The sequence below is a fragment of the Sebastes umbrosus genome, chromosome 19 (genome assembly GCF_015220745.1).
Source record: "Sebastes umbrosus isolate fSebUmb1 chromosome 19, fSebUmb1.pri, whole genome shotgun sequence".
NCBI lineage: Eukaryota > Metazoa > Chordata > Actinopteri > Perciformes > Sebastidae > Sebastes > Sebastes umbrosus.
In genome coordinates this window covers 18,355,807-18,374,293 of record NC_051287.1, presented here as the reverse complement: position 1 = coordinate 18,374,293, position 18,487 = coordinate 18,355,807, and the positions used below count along the sequence as shown (strand labels likewise).

Genomic DNA, 18,487 nt, shown 5'->3' with positions numbered 1-18,487 from the left:
CTCGCTGTCCCGTTGCCTAGTAACCGTTAGTTTTTGTGGGCTTGGCTAGATGGTGTGACGCTGTGGTTAAGGTCCATGATCATACTGAATCACCTCTTGGATGGATGGGACTCAATTCCTGAACCTAAACTAATGGAACATTGGATATGCCAGCAGAATTATAGACTGTTACATTGTTGGATTATATTAATTAGTAATTACTTGCTAATATGAATGATTCATTCATATTTTAATTGATTCATTTAAAAATTACACTACAATACATTACAGTAACAGAATATTGATTCATATTAGATCAGCACTCCCTAGTTTTTTCAATAGGAACGCTCTCTCTCTGAAATGACCAGTGATTGGCCAAAGTCTCCAATCACAGGCTAGATTTTTTAAAGCTTGAAAACAGAGCCGTGAGGAGGTGCAGAAGTTTATCTCTCAGAACACTTGAATTACAATATGCTGAAAGGTTATTAAGGATATTTTGCACAATAATGCCCAAAACATTCTGCCTACTGCAGGTTTAAATACTAAATGTAGATAATTTAGATGTAAATAATAGCAAATTATAGACTATTTTGTAATTATGCACAATTAACAAAATTAAGGGCTTGTTTAGTCCAAAAAAAAATCCTAGGTAGCCTTACTTAACACCCTGAGGCAAAATTAGAAGTTTAGCCTAAAATATCCTCACTGGTCAAGTGTGTAAACAAATAAATGCATAAAATGCACAGTAAGGTATGGAAGTGATGTACTGAGAGGAGAAGGGCGACATCTTGTGGCTAATTGTAGACACTACAGATGTGTGTGTGTGGGGGGGATAAGATATGAAAAAGTTGTGAGATAAGATATAAGGATTTGTGGATGATACTGCCTACAGATACTTTTCAACCAATGATGTTTATGGGTTTATTTGTTTTGCACTATTTAAGACCATACAACATAATAAAAAAAATAAATGAATAATATACAGTGCAGGAAGAGGCAAAAAGCCCACTGGGCTTATCTGAAGCCTCCACCTAGACACAAGATTAATATAAAGAAATAATATGACTATATAAGAGTGGTAACAAAACAAAGTTCATTGAGTTCATGTTTAAAATACTAAATAACATTCATGAATGTAAAAATTTAGTTAACATCTACATGGGTGTATTATATAAGATAAAATACATAAAGGGTTTGGGTTAAGTTATTCCTTCCAGGAACATCTCTAAAAATAACCTACTGATAAATTACTGTATGATTGACACACATCCTCCTTGACTCCGCCCACCTTATGACGCATGTGACGCGTGGAATTATAGAGTTCCGTGCCCTAAGTACAGACTGCCAGGGGATCTTCCTTCCCAACTTGGACAACAACCCAACGTCTGTTACATTGTCAGACTGCGATCACAAGCACACACATCTGAATCTTATATATCTTAACTACTTGAAGAGTGTCACTTGCTTGAAGGGGGAGACTTCACGTTAGCCTACGTGGGGTTTAAAGTTTACCTGACAGGTTAAACTCAGGGCAGAATATAACACACAGCAGCCACAGCCCCCTCTAGCCGGTTAGCATAACAGCCTGCTGGTTCTTTGACAGCTCACTCGGTTACTCGACGTCCGGGTACTGTCTACGTCCGTAGTGATATCTGTGGACGTGTCAGCGACCATTTAACTGTATGACATGTCAGTTTAATATGCGAGGGAACCATTTCTTTAAGACTAAAATGCTGGTTCAGCTTTCTTTCTTTCTTTAGCTAGTAAGCTAACTAACTAGCATTACTGACGGCTAACTAGCAACTTGTTAACGTTAGCTGGCTGCCTAGCAACATGGCTAGCTGCCTAGCAACACTGTCTTAATCTGGTAACTACCTACATATTTTCTTAAGTGTGCTGTTAGCTTTAGTTGGGCTTTCTCTAATCAGCCAGTGTTTCGTGGTCAGGTCTTTACAGGATACCAGTCATTGTGTGTATGGAGGCTCAGCTGTAGCTATAGCTGCCTCTATTGTTTACATGGATACGATCAGCTGAAGTGCACAGTGGGCACATGTGGTGGTCGTAAACAATACTGGATCATCTACAGAACAACAACAACAAGCACAGTGGACTTATTATGGACATGGGGCTGGGAGGTAGAAACTCTACAGCCTCAGACTCTCTACCTGAATGAGGATGATGATGAAGGAGGACAGCTGTGCCTGCTGGACTGTTTGACTTTGTGTGGGAGGTTGGACAAAAGGACAGGAGTTTGTTTGTTTGTCAATATTTAGGATTAATCTGAGAAGAGACAAAATGAAGAGAATAGGAAATAGACTGCACTGGGGAGTGGTCCACACATCTGGTGGCACTGGGATGTTGCTGAAGACCCTGCTGGTCACCAGTCTCCTTGGCTGGGCGAGATGTCAAGAGAGCCAGAGCACGATGACACCAGAGGAGAAGACCGTTATCAGGTGAAGAATGATATGTAGACTGACATATAAACTGGGGAAAAAAGTCTGCATAAAAAACAATTCAAAAAATTCTGTTTAAACCCAGTAAAGTCAAAATTCAATTGAAAAAAGAGAGAGATGTAATCACTTCCAAAATTCACATGTTTTTGTCTAACGAAATATTCTGCTTTAATCCATATTTGTTGGTGTTTAGCCTTTTAAAAAACATTTTCAATGTGGTCAAAAAACTGTTTGCTCTCCCACTTGCTGCACACAAATGGAGACACACTGACAAGTTATATTCATTACAGTTTTTGAAACAGTCTTATCATTGTCTTAACTGTAAGTGCAATTATCACAACTGTTTGACAGTTCATCACAACTCTATTGCATGTCTGCAAAAGGTAGAAACTCACCCAAAACACTTCATTCATGCTTCAAAACCTAGTTATTGTGTCAGTAAACTGGTCAATGCCACCAAAATGAAAAGTTGTTTTGTCATTGTGTGAGCCGTACTGGACAAAATAAACTGGGGAAAAAAAGTTCGGAAACTTGTGTTTGGTCGATTATTTCTCTGTTGTTACAATGCTAATTGCCATTGTATTTTACATCTATGGAAAGCCTGTTTATTTACCTTCACAGTGATGTCCAACTTGTAAGGATCATGCATTTGTGGGATGAGCAGCACAGCTGATTATGTGGGTAGCGCCCAAGAAAAAATTTGCCAAAATGCTCTGCCAATGGTCTTCTTAAGTCACGTGTGTTAATGTCACGCTAAAAATGTGTCCATTTAATCTCATTCTAGCATGGCCACATAAGGGTGGAGGGGTTGTGCAGGTGGACATGGACAATAAATATATATTACATCTTTATATACAATGAAATGGAGAGGGGCACAGAGGCAATTTGAGAGGGTATTTCTCCTTTAAGTTCAATGAGTCTTCCTGCCTTAACATGATGAAAGGACTTGTTTGTTCCTTGTTACTGATAGAGTTCAATCATCCAATCCACCTAATAACTCAAAACAAGAGCCAATTCCAACAGGAGAATACACTGTTTACCATTGGTAGAGCATTTTGGCAGATTTTGTCTTGGGCGCTACCCACATAATCAGCTGTGCTGCTCATCCCACAAATGCATGATCCTTACAAGTTGGACATCATTGTGAAGGTAAATAAACAGGCTTTCAAACGATGTAAAACACAATGCCAATTAGCATTGTAACAACAGAGAAATAATCCACCAAACACAAGTTTCCGAACTTTTTTTCCCCAGTTTATAACGCTGTTTTATGTGTTAGCGAATGAGTGGCTATTGAAGTTATTTGCAATTTTGTAAAACTATTTGTGTTTTTGCCATTTGATTCATTTATATTTTCCTTTTTTTTTGCAGGGACCAGATCATTGAAATGTTTGATCATGCTTACGGCAGTTACATGGTAAGGTGTTCACTTTGATATAATCATTTTAATAATTTTAAGTGGGAAGTTATGAAAAGCTGAAAAGGTCAAAACCCCAGCAACACTTGTGGTATAAAGAACTACTTTATTGTGAGACTAACACGTTTTGTCATTTGGCCTTCATCAGGGTCATCCAGTTAAGAAAAGCTTGAATCAGTGGTTGGACAGAGTGCAGTTGGGTTTGATTTAGTGGGGTTATGTAGAAGGCTAACATGCAGGATTTTGTTGCATGACATTGATGACAGAGATGGATTCAAGTCAGGATTTTTCTCAAGAGAAGCAAGCAATGAGAGTGTACAGAGATGATCAGGTCATGGGTGGCTTGACTCTGCCGGAAGTTCAGAGATGAGACTGAGACTGAAACTGGACCTGACAGAGTGAGATATGGAGAAAGGAGCAGCAGCTGTGGAGATGTTAGGTAGAAGGGACGGGGCAGAGAGAAAACTGGTGACAACAATAAGTTGTTTTAGTTGAGGAGAGTGGCGTTAATAAGTGTTGGAAGAACAGGATACACACAGAGAAGAGATTCTCCCATTTATGAGTGAAGCACTGTCGTTGGCATTGGAAGAAACCCTTAATATTAATTCCTATTATCCTAATATTCATTTTTCTTTTTTACATAATCACATAACACAAACAAACGTTTTTGATAAAGATCTTTTAAATTTATTTTTAAAATGATTTAGACAGAGATATGAACTGAGTATTTGCAGTTGAAAAATGAACTGCTCAGTGTTATAGATACCACTGTTTATAAACTATCTCAAACAAGTCTTTTGCATTTCTTTACTTACATTTTTTTGTTACTTATATTTGACTGGCTGATTTCTTGGTTTGGCTCTTGTTCTCAGACCTCAGCGATAATTAATTGAAGCCATCTAATTGGAAACTGATTTAAGTCTCGGACACCAAATTTAAACCGACCCTCAATCTCAATGTTTATATATAGCTGAAATAGGTAGCAAGTAAAATCTTGAGAAAATGTTGAGTGGGAAAAAAAACAGTTCCACAAGTGGTCCAATAGTTGTGTATAGTATTTAGCTTTAGGCTGCTAGTTTGTTTTTTTTCCCTCCGAGAGAATGTTCAACCCTCCAGCCATCCTTCCTTAATGACACCTTTTCTGTGGGCTGCTAAATGTTGCTTGAAGACTTGAAGACTGTTGTTTGTGTTGCAGAAATATGCCTATCCAGCAGATGAGCTGATGCCTCTCAGCTGCAGGGGGAGAGTCCGTGGCCAGGAGCCCAATAGAGGGGACATAGATGACTCCTTGGGGAAGTAAGTTCAGTTAAATTTCCTTAAAGATAAGATATAAGATAAGATATTCCTTTATTTGCAAGTTAAATTTGCAGTTAAACAAACAAGCCGTGTAGTTTTAATCCACCAGTTTAGACCAAAGCAACATGCACACTTTTAAGAGTCTAATATGTACAGTAACTGGTTCTGAGTGCTGATTGTGAAAATGTAACTACACGTTATCGCCATACATTTGCTTGATTCCGTCCAGTTTATTATATCTGTTCCCACACTAACCTTTGCCGGCTTTCAAGATTGACTCTTTACTGAGAATGTTAAAGATATCGATAGCGTCAAAGGAGAAAAATAGAAACGCCCGTACATTTTTGCCAATTTTGTATCCACCTTCCTATTTTAATTGTGAACATCCTGATCTAAATGTATCATCTAGTTATGTGGAGATTCTTTGTGTCACCTGTTTTATATAATAAAATGGAGCATTAAATTGAGCAAAAAATACTTTCAACTTGATCTGGTGCAAAGGTAATTATATTTCATAATGTAAAAACATCGATGCAGGTTTTCTATTCTGTGATAAATAACTAAATCCTATGTCCAGAATACATTTGCATAGGAGCAAATATGTAACACAAAATGTAATATTTATGTAATGTCTTTTTTTTTTTAAAGTATTTTGCAGCTTCAAAGAAGACAAGGACTCATATCTTTTTATAATACTATGCTGTTCCAAACCGATTTAATTTGACACGGAGTAGATGCCCCAGTTTTTCAGGAACGCATGAATTAGATGCAAATTTAAGTCAAACAAATTGACAAGAAGGCAATAAGTCATGGACTTGTGGTACAATACATCCATTAATGCACCATGCATGTTGCATAATGTAATTCCACTGCAAATTCAACAGATTTGACATGTAACCGATTGTGGTCATTAATATGAAACTGGATCAGTGGCAAAGTGGGTCACCAGCTCCACTGTGCTGTGCCAGAAGCTCTCATCATCATAACATGTCTTTCCACCTTTTCTCTAGGTTTTCTCTCACACTGATTGACACCCTAGATACCCTGGTGGTGAGTTCTCTGATTACAAGCATAAAAGTAGTTTGATCAGCTTCTGTTTCTTTTCCTCTCCATGCTTTTGTTTTCAGGCTTTTTCCCCTTTTTTTGACAGTAGATGTATTTGTTCCTGTGTATTGAGCAGGTGTTGAACAAGCTTGATGAGTTTGAGGACGCAGTGAGGAAGGCCGTGACAGAAGTACGCCTGGACAACGATGTTGTGGTGTCTGTGTTTGAGACCAACATCAGAGTTTTAGGGTATGAAACATATCTGTGATTTATTTACTTTTGTACTGTGTATTAGTACTAAGTACCCCAAACTTTCTGTTTAATTTTGTATTTTTTAAAAGAAAATCTTTCTTGTCTTCCTTCATTTAATTCTCCCCAGAGGGCTTTTGGGAGCCCACGTGATGGCCGACCTGCTACGGCAGCGCGGGGAGAGGATGCAGTGGTATCGTGATGAGCTCCTACACATGGCCAAAGAGCTGGGCCATCGATTACTGCCTGCCTTTAACACCACAAGTGGCCTTCCCTACCCTAAGGTATTCCATAGTTTATTGTTAAATATCATAGGTCTTGTTTTAGATGTATAATATGCAGATGGAGCAGACAGCCTACAGTCAAATCTTATCATGGATTGCCCTGAAACCTGACTCACTGCATTGATAGAGAATGGTTCCTCGCAGTCAGTGCACCACAGAGGAACTAATGAACAACATATTACTTGATTTAATAAGTAACTAGAAATAATTTGAGCTGAGTTGATAAGTGATAATATTAATGTTCCCTTTTTCCAGGTGAATCTTCGGTATGGAGTCCTAAACCCACTTTCACGCACAGGCACTGAGTCGGACACCTGCACAGCATGTGCTGGAACAATGATCCTGGAGTTTGCTGCCCTCAGCAGACTGTCAGGAGAGTCTGTGTTTGAGGTACTACCTCCCTCTGCCTCTCTAGAGTTTAGGATTTTGTTTTGTAATATCCCACATTATTGTAAAATGACTGAGATATAAGAGAGTAGAGCTGTTTTCTTAGAAATTATAGCTGGCTATATAAACTGATGCCAGCTGTTGAAAGATGAAATTATATATAAATGATGTAGCTGTTTATACCAGAGACATTTTAAGGATATAATTTCCTTATATTGTTTTACAGGAACATGCAAGGAAGGCTCTGGATGTCCTCTGGCAGAGGAGACAGAGGGGAAGTGACTTGGTGGGGACTGTCATCAATATCCATAATGAAGAATGGGTACGGAGAGGTGAGGCAAACCTTTGGTACTACTTTGGTATAGACAAGAGATGAAAACTGGAGCCACACACTAGGGTTATTAAAGTAAACTAAAACTGAAACTAAAATGAAAATAAGCAATGAAAAATATTTTTAGAAACAAAAAAAATTATATCCTTACTCCATACTGAAAAGATATTGCCTGGATGAAAAGCAAATAAATGTAAATACATTTCAGTTTTATTTTTTAGCTATAATTTATCACTATGGAAAAAAGGAGACAGCGTGAATTTCCATCAACTCTCGTGACATTGTCGAGGGAACCAGGGCGATGCTAACTTCCAGGTTGGCCTATAAAAATACGTCATCCCTGCAGCACTCTATTCCTACACAGTTCTCCAACCATGTATGTATGTAGCTACATACTTTTAAGACATTATACTTGGCACTAACAAAAAACAAACAGAAACTAAATATATAAAATCTGAAACTAAACCTTTCTGAAAAACTGAAACTAAACTAAAACTAGCAAACGCACTCTGAAAAACTACCTAAAAAGAAAACTAAAATTAAATCAAAAAGTCAAAAATACAATAAAAACAAATTAAAAATTAAAAACTATTATAACCATGCCACACACTGAACATTTGATAATTAAGAAATACACAGACACTACATACAGTACATATTCCACAGCTCTTTACATGAACCATATTTTAGTAATCGTTTCACTTTTGTGTTTGCAGAGAGTGGTGTCGGTGCTGGTATCGACTCGTATTATGAATATTTGATGAAGGCCTACATTCTTCTAGGAGACAATGTGTTTCTGGAGAGGTTCAACATTGTAAGTCACCCATCACTGTACGCCCACATAGAAATCTATATCCAAACTGCTGTATTGTACTCCCTGTTCAAACATAATTGCCATTTTGTTCCTATTGTGATTGTGGGTTGAAGACATTTTTTCTAATATTACGTCTCATGTTTGTCTGCAACAGCACTATAGTGCCATTATGAAATACATCAGTCAGCCTCCCCTGCTGCTCAACGTACACATGCACAACCCCACTGTGAGCGTGCGCAGCTGGATGGACTCTCTTCTGGCTTTCTTCCCCGGCTTACAGGTCTGGGATCCTTTTTAATCGATCACATTTACTACCATTAAAACACAGTAGAAGGTGTAGAAATTGTCGTCTCTAGAGTGACATTTATTCTTTCACACAGGTTTTGAGAGGAGATCTGAAGCCAGCTATTGAGACTCATGAAATGCTTTACCAAGTCACCAAACAGCACAAGTTTCTTCCAGAGGTAAAGAATCTTTGCTCTTTTTGTTTATTTAATGACAGTATTTATAACACTCAATAGGGGTGGGTTATATGAATAAAATTGTATATCACAGTGTATATACTTGTATGTCAAGATAAGATTCCATATTGTAATGTAGTGAACTTTCTGGAAATTCAAATGAAAACTCAAAACAATAATTAGATGGGAATGTCAGCTATTGCCTAATCCATTAAATCCATTGAATTAAATATATGACAAATAAAGGTACTTCATCATGATGATGAAAAAATCATAACAAATTAAATATTAATATAATATAATATTAAAATATTTCCATTAAGCAGTCCTTCTCATTACAACACTGCCTGCAATAACCCAATAGAAAGACCAGTATTGAAGGGATAACTACCTCAGTATAAATATTATATAACAAAATCTCTACTACCATCATATCGCCCAAGCCTAATACTCAGCTCACTGCAAGTTACAGTTTGACATATTCATACTAAAGATGATGGGTAATGTATCAACAAGTAGGTGTGCAGCAGCTGTAGCGAATCATCACGGTTTGAGATATATGATGCAATGAAATATATTATAAGTTATTATAATAATATACCAAGTCAAGAAATAATGAATGGGAATTTCTTGTGGCTAATCTTCTTTGTCCTATTGTCAATGAAATATGTGTATTAATGTAAATAGAGTATTCTTAGAAGAAGCTAGTGTCACTAACGTCTTTTGCTTTCTTTGCTTAATCTGCCTGCAGGCTTTCACCACAGAGTTCAGAGTTCATTGGGGCCAACACCTACTGAGACCAGAGTTTGCAGAAAGCACCTACTACCTCTATAAGGTGACAGGACAGTACCATAGACAGACATACAAAAAAGTGGAAACTTAACGTTTGTTATAATTAGGCTGGTTAATGAAACCACTCTTGCACAAATATGTACACAAATCATTTTTATTCGACGTGTGGTCGAGATTATATTTCGATATCTCTGCAGGCCACTGGCGACCCCTACTACCTCAGAGTGGGACAGTCCATCGTGGAAAAGCTCAATGCCTACGCCAGGGTGCCTTGCGGGTTTGCCGCTGTGCAAGATGTTCGCACTGGGACGCATGAAGACAGGTATACAAATGCACCTACCTCTACACACAACAAACAGTGATATGTGTCTGAGAATATCTAATAATAATTCATGTTGAATATGAATACGGTTGAGGGATTATTCCTTATTTGGGGATTTATACTTAATTATTACATACTTGTGTATATAAAAAAAACAAACTTGAAGCACTCGAATACTGATTTGGAGGTCAATTCCCATGGCATTTGGTCGAAGCTTTGAAGCATTCGGGTCAGCCCTAGTTTACACTGTCATGTTTCATATTTAAGAGTAACCTTAGAAGGTGTGGTCTGGTAAAACCTTTCTGTTGATGAAATAACTGTTGTAATGGAACCTCAAAATATCTCTTTTGAATGTGTTTTAATGTTTAATCATGTGCAGGATGGACTCGTTCTTTCTGGCGGAGATGTTTAAATACCTGTACCTGCTGTTTTCGGAGAAGAGCCAGCTGCCCATCGATATCGACGACTACATCTTCACCACAGAGGCTCACCTTCTCCCTGTATCTCTCTCCATCACCCAGCCGCCCTGTCAAGGCAACAACACGGTGAGAGCTCTTGCTTTTATCACAAATATCTCATTTTTCATTTTTCATTCTCTGATTGATAGAAGCTGATATTTCAATATGTGTGTAAAATTATTACTAGACAGTGTAGTTAAATTACTTCAGCTGTTGGTCCTGTGCTTCAGGAGTCCGTTCCTGTTCCTCAAGAAGAAGATCTGTTCACACACTCCTGCCCCAGCATGGAGACGTTGTTCCCCAACAACCCCTCGTTTGCCAAAACCATCCGGGACAGCTACAAGTACCTCACCGGGGTGGGGCGAGCCTTCCACCCCTTACCTGTCAGGTGTGTTGATTTTGGAGGGGAATCATCATTGAAACCTATTTGCCACATTTACTTTGAGTTTTAACTTGGGTGTGTTTTGTACCTTACAGGGAAATTGAGTTACCGCTCCATGATAATGGGATGGAGCCGGTAGAGTTCTTGAAAAGCATGGGCATTTCTCTCACACCACTGAACGAGGTCCTGGTAGGAGAGGCCGGAAATCGGAAGGTATTTTTAGTTACTTCATACTCACCTGTTTAGCCTGTCTAGACCTCCAAAACTTCAGGCACAACATTGTCCCAATGACATCCTTTTAAAACAGCATTTTTTACAGCTAAAGGAGCTAAGTTATTCATTCTCATTTCAGCACTAGTTGCAGATATTTAAGAAGATCAATGAGGCTTTAAGTCATGAGGTTGCAGGCAGATGGCAAAATAAATCAGAAACAGTATTGTACCCAGATATACTGTATCTACTATGTGTACTTGTTTGAGAAATTCCTTTCTGCCTTACAGGGGTGAGCAAAATGGGTCAAAAATATCACCAACATTTTTTAGACATTGTTGTGATTTCCTCTGTGCTTAGCAGTCATGTCAATACGCTAATGAGCTTTCCAAAGTTACCAGCAGTGGAATCCCAGCAGGTAGAACAAGGGGATCACCAGGGTGTTCTTCAGCAGGTTTTAATGTCACAATATTCAGCTTTCTTTGAGCATGCAAATCCTGATTTTGCCCATTTGGCTCCCATGGTGCACTCAAACGACCTGTTGAACCAAACATTATTATGCTGTGAGCAAAACATGCTTCAACGGAGCTGTCAAAACAGGTTAATTATATAACCTGCTGTTGAACCAATTCTATCTTTCAAAGTGTGAATATATAACACGGCCTTGAGCCGCATGGATTTAGAAAAATTATAAGCTGCTTTAATCAAATGACAGCGCTTTTTTAAAAAACAGATTTCTTCATCATCTTATCAGCTATGCTACGCTCAGTCCTGTGTTTACTTGAGCAGTAAATATGCCCCCTCTGGTATCATGAGGTTTCCAACAGTGAGGGGGGAAATGAAATCATTCAAATCTCAGTAAATGGATTACCAATTTCATTTTGCTTTTTTAAATGGTTGGTTAGGAGCAGTGTTAATGGAGTGAAAAATTGGGGCTTTACATTTAAGAAATGCCTGGAATATAGGTTACTATAATATACAGTATCACAATGTCCACATATTCCCTGATAAACCATGATACAATTTGAACTGGTTATACCATAAAGTTGTCACAGAACTTCCCTTTCTTAACTTAAACATGACACTTGACATTATATGAAAACAATGACAAGAGTTTTTCTAAATATGAATCCCTTTAGGAGCATAAAGGGGTGTACCGTGTCAAACTGGTGGCAGAGTTGAGCCACACACCGGAGGAGGAGGAGGTGGTGCCCCATGTCGTTCAGCTCATATCCCCCCCGTATCTGGGTAGGACGGTCCTCACAGCGGGACCTGCCAAGTTTGGGATGGACCTCACCAAGCAGGAGCACGGGGTGAGCTGCCAAAGTGACATAATAATACGGTATCGGCATCAAAGCTCCCAGCAAGTGGTGTAGCTTTTATAAGGAACAGGTGTTTAATGATCATAACATGACCAAACATTTTAAAAGTTATGAAATCACTAACTTTTTAATGATGTTTATTAAGTGATAAAAAAAATGGACCTTAACAAACCAAGGAAAAAACATTTTCTCTTACAATTACTAGGGGTGGGAATCACCCCACAATACGATATTATCACGATACTTAAGTCACGATACTTAAAGGGACTATTTGTAACTTTCAGAAATACTTCTTAACAGCGACACCTGTGGCCGTGAAATCAACGAAAGTCAGCGTCGGGCTCGCACTTGCTCGCTCTAAATATACCTGAACGAGCATCGCTCAAAACAGTGAGGCGACACACGTCAGCTAAAACCACAATAACACTCTATATTTCAGCTGCTTGGCAGTAATGTTAGCTGACGAGACGAAGGTCTCTCCATGAATATGATTTAGATCTGATCCTAGTGTTGGCTTTTCCTGCCTAAGTGCAGGCTGAGGCAGCGGAGCTCTGCAGCGTGTCTCCCTGCTCTCTCCGCCCGCAGCCGGAGAGAGCAGAGGAGACACCGGCACCCGGTCGGTAACGAGAAGACAACGTAAATCTCTGTAGAGCTCCGTCACTTCACAAGACACGGAAAACCTCTATTGGTCTGGAGGAGCTGCAGCAGTTATTTCTACACAAAGGTCCACTGTGCATTCACTAGATATTCTCAAAGCTAAACTAACTCTTCTGCAGTGTGTAGTGAGCGCGCGTTCACGTCTAGAGGTGGAGCGAGTTGAGCTGTCTGAGTGAGGGCGAGCAGGCAGAGGAGGAGGGTACAGCGAGCGGCTACACGCGAACGCGCATATGCGAGTGCGCATGTGTGCCGACCCGCTACATTTATACGCTTACAAAGTTACAAACAGTCCCTTTAAGTCACGATACGATCTTGTTGCGATTTTAAACATTTTGCGATATGCTGAGTATTGCGATAAGATATATTGCGATTTCTTAACTTTTTTCAACTGCAAATTCTGCAGTTTGTCAACATCCGTTTTATCTAATAAGATACAGTTTTGACTCAGTTCATCTCAGAGTTTGATATGAGAGGTCAAGGGACCCCTCTGAAAATGTCCATGCTAGTTTTTCCTCGCCAAAATTTTGCAAACATTTTGGAGCGTTATTTAGCGTTCTTCCCGACAAGCTAACATGACATACCAATGGATTCCTTAGGTTTTTCTAGTTTCATATGATACCAGAATCTTCACTCTTTGTTTTACCTGGACTTCTCTTCATCTCAAAACAATAACTCACAATAACACGCTCAAACTCTTGTGCTGCAGGTGAAGGGCAGCATAACGAAAGCCTCTCCCTACACTGCATGTGGGCCAATAGATAATGCAGTGGCGCTTAAAGGGCATATCGCCCTGGCACTGCGTGGGGACTGCATGTTTGCTGTGAAGGCTCGTCGGCTGCAGGAGGCAGGAGCCGTGGGAGTCATCTTTATAGGTGAGGATGATTACCAGAGGAGCTGAAACCACATTTTTTTCTTAAGTGCACCTCAAAGCTCAATACGCAAAGACCTCAAAGAAATGAAATCATTCCAATTGCTCACTTATTCTCTTTCTCAGACCACCGCGAGGGGAGCAATAGCGAGGACACTCCCCTCTTCCAGATGGTTGGAGATGGCGACTCCACTGAAGACATCACCGTACCCTTGGTCTTCCTGTTCAGCCAGGAGGGTGCCGTGCTCACAGCAGCTCTGAAGGAACATCACAATGTGGATGTGCTGATGCTGCCTAAGGAGAGGCAGTTGGGACATGGTGAGGAGCAGGAGGAGGAGGGTTAAAGGCTGGCGATACTCTATATTTTTTTCATTGTGAAAGGCCTCTCTGATCAAATCTTAATTCTTTTCTCTGTTCTTGTTCCAATTTTTGCATATCATTTGGCTTTCCTCCTCATCGTCCAGTTAAGACAGACCTACCGGTCGGCGTGCACATCAAAATCCGCCTGGCGGAGGAGGGGGAGCTGGAGGACGGAGTAGCAAGAGGGCCCACCTTGGAGTTTGTTTTGGAGAAACAGGAGGTGCTTCTTAAGGAAGAGGAGGAAGAAGAGCAGAGGCAGTTCTGCTCACAAGCAGCAGAGGATGACAGAACTGAACCGTGTTCAGCAGATTCATCACAAACCGCAAACTCTAACAGTGGACAAGACGCAAACCCTTGACCACGACCGATCCCGAAGTAGCCAAGTTTCCAAACGCTGATCTCTCATCAGTGTCTGAATGGCGTGTGCCTCAGAGCCCCTCACTGCCCTACATGGAGCCCTTAACTGACCCAGCCTGCATGTTTACAGCCGATGGAGGAGAGTAAAACAGCGTGATAGCCACATCCTGTCTTGACTTTGAAATCTAAAGATTGTTCTTCATTTATTAGACGGGGAGTCAAAGTGGTGGCTTTTATTGAAACTACTGAAATGAGGGATGTCGTGAGACTAAACTGGGTAGTTCAAGGCCAAAAGCTGTAGGTTAATATGGGCTGGGCTGGTGCTGCCCACACCTAGCCTGTAGTGTTGTTAGGCACATACAAGGTGTCCGTGATGATAATGACATAGATCACTGACTAGAATTTAAAATTACCTCACCTTAGAGGAAAACATAGATAAGGCAAAAATGTACTCAGCTAGGTTTTTTATGCAATGCAGTTTTTTTCAATGTAGAGTGCACCTTTTCACTTAATCAACAACTACTGTTAAATATTCGGTGATGGTGAATGGAATATGACCTGGCCAGTAGGTGGCGTTAGCTACCGCAGCTTCTCAGTAATATAATGGTGGTAGATGAAGGAGATGAGCTGGGGCCAATTTTAATTTTATTCTGTACTAGTAAGCAACTTCAGGGAATTTCAAGAGTGAATGCAGTTTGCTAGGGTTGACCCATTTGATGAAATGTTTGTGTGCGTGTTCTGCATTTCCTTTTTGCTATAACGTGTATGTGTGTGTGCGTGTGTGTGTGTGTGTGTGTGTGTAATGACTACAAACACCCAAGAAAGCGTCTCAGCTAAAACATTTTTTTGCTATCAGACGAAACCCTCCTGTCTTCACAAAGTCATCAGGCAAGGGATTAGGAATAATCTGTCGGATCGAGCACCATAGATTTGGATTTTTCAGTCTATATGCTAATTTTTCCAACCTAGAAATAACTCTGTGGTCATTATTAAATTGTAATTTATCATGTCATCTTGAAAACTTTGCAAAATTAACCAAATCTCGCAACTTGCAACTGAAGTCTACATGTAACTCTGGTTTAGTTCAACCAGGTGCAGCATCACATTTGGTCTGCAGTCCCAGACTGCTATGCACTTTGAAACGCAGGTATGATGATGATCGTCTATGGCAGATTCATTCATCTGTGTGTGTTGCAATAAGTAATTCATTGTACCATTTACATTGTGCAATAATGCAATGTTTTTTAGCCACCTTAAAATATAAGGAAAACTCTACAGGGTTAGTTTAAAACAGAAAAAAGCAAGGTTTTTTTTTCTCATCTAAAATGGTAACAGTCAATCTGGAAAGGCCAACTGAATCCTGTACATTGTTTCCAAAGTATGATAGATACAGTTGTCTGGTCTCTACGCAAACTAAACCATATTCTGGGCATTCTTATGTGTAATCACTTTTCAGAAAGATGCATAACTCTTTAATCAGTCATATTCACGTCACTCTGACTAATAATTTTTAGCATGATTCTTTTCTTTTGTGGTACATTAAATGTGAGCTCATGTTTGTGTGGGGAAACCACTTTTCATTGAAGTATGTTTTCTTTTATGATTGTACGGTGGACCTGTTCCTGATGCTGCCGAGTTAATTTGAAGTCTTAATCCAACATGACTTTTTATTTTGTTTAGCCCGTTTGAGGCTTTGCCAACCCGTATACCTCAGGACTGTGTGTTACAGTTCAAGCAGAGAAAAGGACAGTGGACACGATGTAGGGGATTTTTATTTATTTTTTTAATCATTTTTCATGCTATTTAATTTTCAACTGCTCTCTAAGGTTTCTGTTGATCAGTGGCTGAAAGTTTAAAAAAAAAAAAAAAAGTGCCAAAAGAGATGCATGACATGGCTCCTGTTTCTGTTTCACATCTTTTTAGTTTCTGACTGTGAGCTGAGGCAGTCTCATCAATAAATTTGAAATCACATTATCCAACCTTTTACCTTTTTTTCCCCCCTGCATTATAGATTCAGAAGCTGTGGAATATATCAGGTCAGGAATATAAACTCGGGAAAAAAAGTTTGAAAATTTCTGTTTGGTCGATTATTCTCTGTTGTTACAATGCTACTTGGCATTGTGTTTTACATCGCCTGTTTATTTACCTTCACAATGATGTCCAACTTGTAAGGATCATGCATCTCTGGGATGAGCAGCACAGCTGATTATGTATTCTCCTGTTGGTATTGACTCTTGTTTTGAGTTGTTTGGTGGATTGGATGATTGAACTCTCTATCAGTAACAAGGAACAAACAAGACATATTGGCAATTTTACACTTTATTCATTTAATACACCGTCAGGAGCCTCAGTAGCGGTGGAAGATCCATACGCAGCCACAACAGCCTGGCACCTCCTCCTCATGCTGGTCACCAACCTGGTCACACGTTGCTGTGGGATGGTGTTCCATTCGTCAACCATGATTCATTGCAGGTCAACCAGCGTGGTTGTGTGTTCCCTCAATGATGTCCCTGGCAAAACAAGGCTTGTCATCATTGAAGGCTATCTCAACGCAGTGAGATATCAGGATGAGATTCTGCAGCCAGCGGCGATCCCATATCTCCACAATCTGGGACCTAACTTCATCCTCCAAGATGACAACGCTCGCCCCCCACAGAGCCAGGGTTATCACAGACTACCTCCACAATGTGGGAGTAGAGAGAATGGAACGGCCTGCCAAGAGTCCACACCTCAACCCAATTCAACATGTGGTATCAGCTTGGGCGTGCTGTACGTGTTAGAGTGACCAACACAACTACGCTGGCTGACCTGCAACGAATCCTGGTTGAGGAATGGAACGCCATCCCACAGCAACGTGTGACCAGCATGAGGAGGAGGTGCCAGGCTGTTGTGGCTGCGTATGGATCTGCCACTGCTACTGAGGCTCCTGAGATTGAGAGTTCAATCATCCAACCCACCAAACAACTCAAAACAAGAGTCAATACCAACAGGAGAATACACTGTTTACCATTGGCAGAGCATTTTAGCAAATTGTTTTTGGGCGTTACCCACATAATCAGCTGTGCTGCTCATCCCACAAATGCATGATCCTTACAAGTTGGACATCATTGTGAAGGTAAACAGGCTTTCCAACGATGTAAAACACAATGCCATTTAGCATTGTAACAACAGAGAAATAATCCACCAAAGCAGTCAAGTTGTGTTTGAGTGGAATTAGACTGTAAAATGTTCTACTATTTCACAGATACTTCAGTAAGGAAGAATGGAGCCACAACAATGTACTTCTTTACATATTTCTTCTACACACATTACATGAAGCTAATTTAGCAACACTGTGAAGTATTCAGAGAGAGAAACATGAGGTTTAATCGTGTCCAAAAAGCAGAAAACAACATTTTGTTTTGTGTATTAATAAATGCACTGGATGTGTATCTGTCTGAATCTCTCTTTTGTTTTTCCTTTGTCAGGAGAAGATGAGACAGACCTCGAGACCTTTTGTGCCAGATGGGAACAGCTACCTCAGAATAGCACAATCACGAGAAATGATGACGTTCGAGATGACGTCATTGATAAAATGACAGTGGTAAGATGACAAAAGACAATGATTCGCACATTTTATATGGTGATTCAAACAGTTCTGAGTGTATGATGTTCCTGGTGGTCATGTAGCTGATAATATTCAGGTGCCCTCAAATTCAATGATTCCCACATGATAAATAAGCCATGTTATTTTTACAAACATTTATACTATTAGTTTTCAGTGTTAATACATATATATATTCCACTGGCGGTAGTCCATTTTGATAACTGACAGAAACAGCTATTGTCAAGTGATGGTGGCTACCTAAAGGTTTTTATTTCTGCCCTGGTCACTGAATTTTGTCTTTTGTTTGGTTTAGTCTTTCAGCCCTAAGCAAACAAACTGTCACCAGCTGCCATTCATCATTTGGTCTGTATTTGGAAAAGACTTATAGGCAACAATAGAAAGAGATTATACATGATATGTTTGTTTATTTGTGTATTCATACATTTTAAAACATGTTT

General features: G+C 39.7%; 1 protein-coding gene across 1 annotated transcript; it reads left to right on the top strand.

The window, feature by feature from the left end:
• Window positions 1–1,334: 1,334 nt before the first annotated feature.
• On the top strand, window positions 1,335–16,417 carry si:ch211-282j22.3 (ER degradation-enhancing alpha-mannosidase-like protein 3). Its single transcript, XM_037753046.1, has 20 exons — window positions 1,335–2,432; window positions 3,804–3,849; window positions 5,045–5,145; window positions 6,156–6,195; window positions 6,326–6,438; window positions 6,569–6,722; window positions 6,978–7,112; window positions 7,336–7,441; window positions 8,157–8,254; window positions 8,409–8,534; window positions 8,635–8,718; window positions 9,467–9,550; window positions 9,705–9,829; window positions 10,209–10,374; window positions 10,518–10,675; window positions 10,765–10,882; window positions 12,019–12,192; window positions 13,565–13,730; window positions 13,853–14,044; window positions 14,191–16,417. The coding sequence occupies exons 1-20, from the start codon at window positions 2,275–2,277 to the stop codon at window positions 14,442–14,444; spliced, it is 2,598 nt and encodes an 865-aa protein (XP_037608974.1). The 5' UTR covers window positions 1,335–2,274; the 3' UTR covers window positions 14,445–16,417.
• Window positions 16,418–18,487: the final 2,070 nt, after the last annotated feature.

Bases quoted from the DNA above. Each gene is read 5' to 3' on its own strand.
- si:ch211-282j22.3 (XM_037753046.1), top strand. From the start codon at position 2,275: ATGAAGAGAATAGGAAATAGACTGCACTGGGGAGTGGTCCACACATCT. The intron at 5,146-6,155 runs GTAAGTTCAGTT...CCTTTTCTCTAG, and splicing joins ATAGATGACTCCTTGGGGAA to GTTTTCTCTCACACTGATTG. The intron at 8,719-9,466 runs GTAAAGAATCTT...ATCTGCCTGCAG, and splicing joins AGCACAAGTTTCTTCCAGAG to GCTTTCACCACAGAGTTCAG.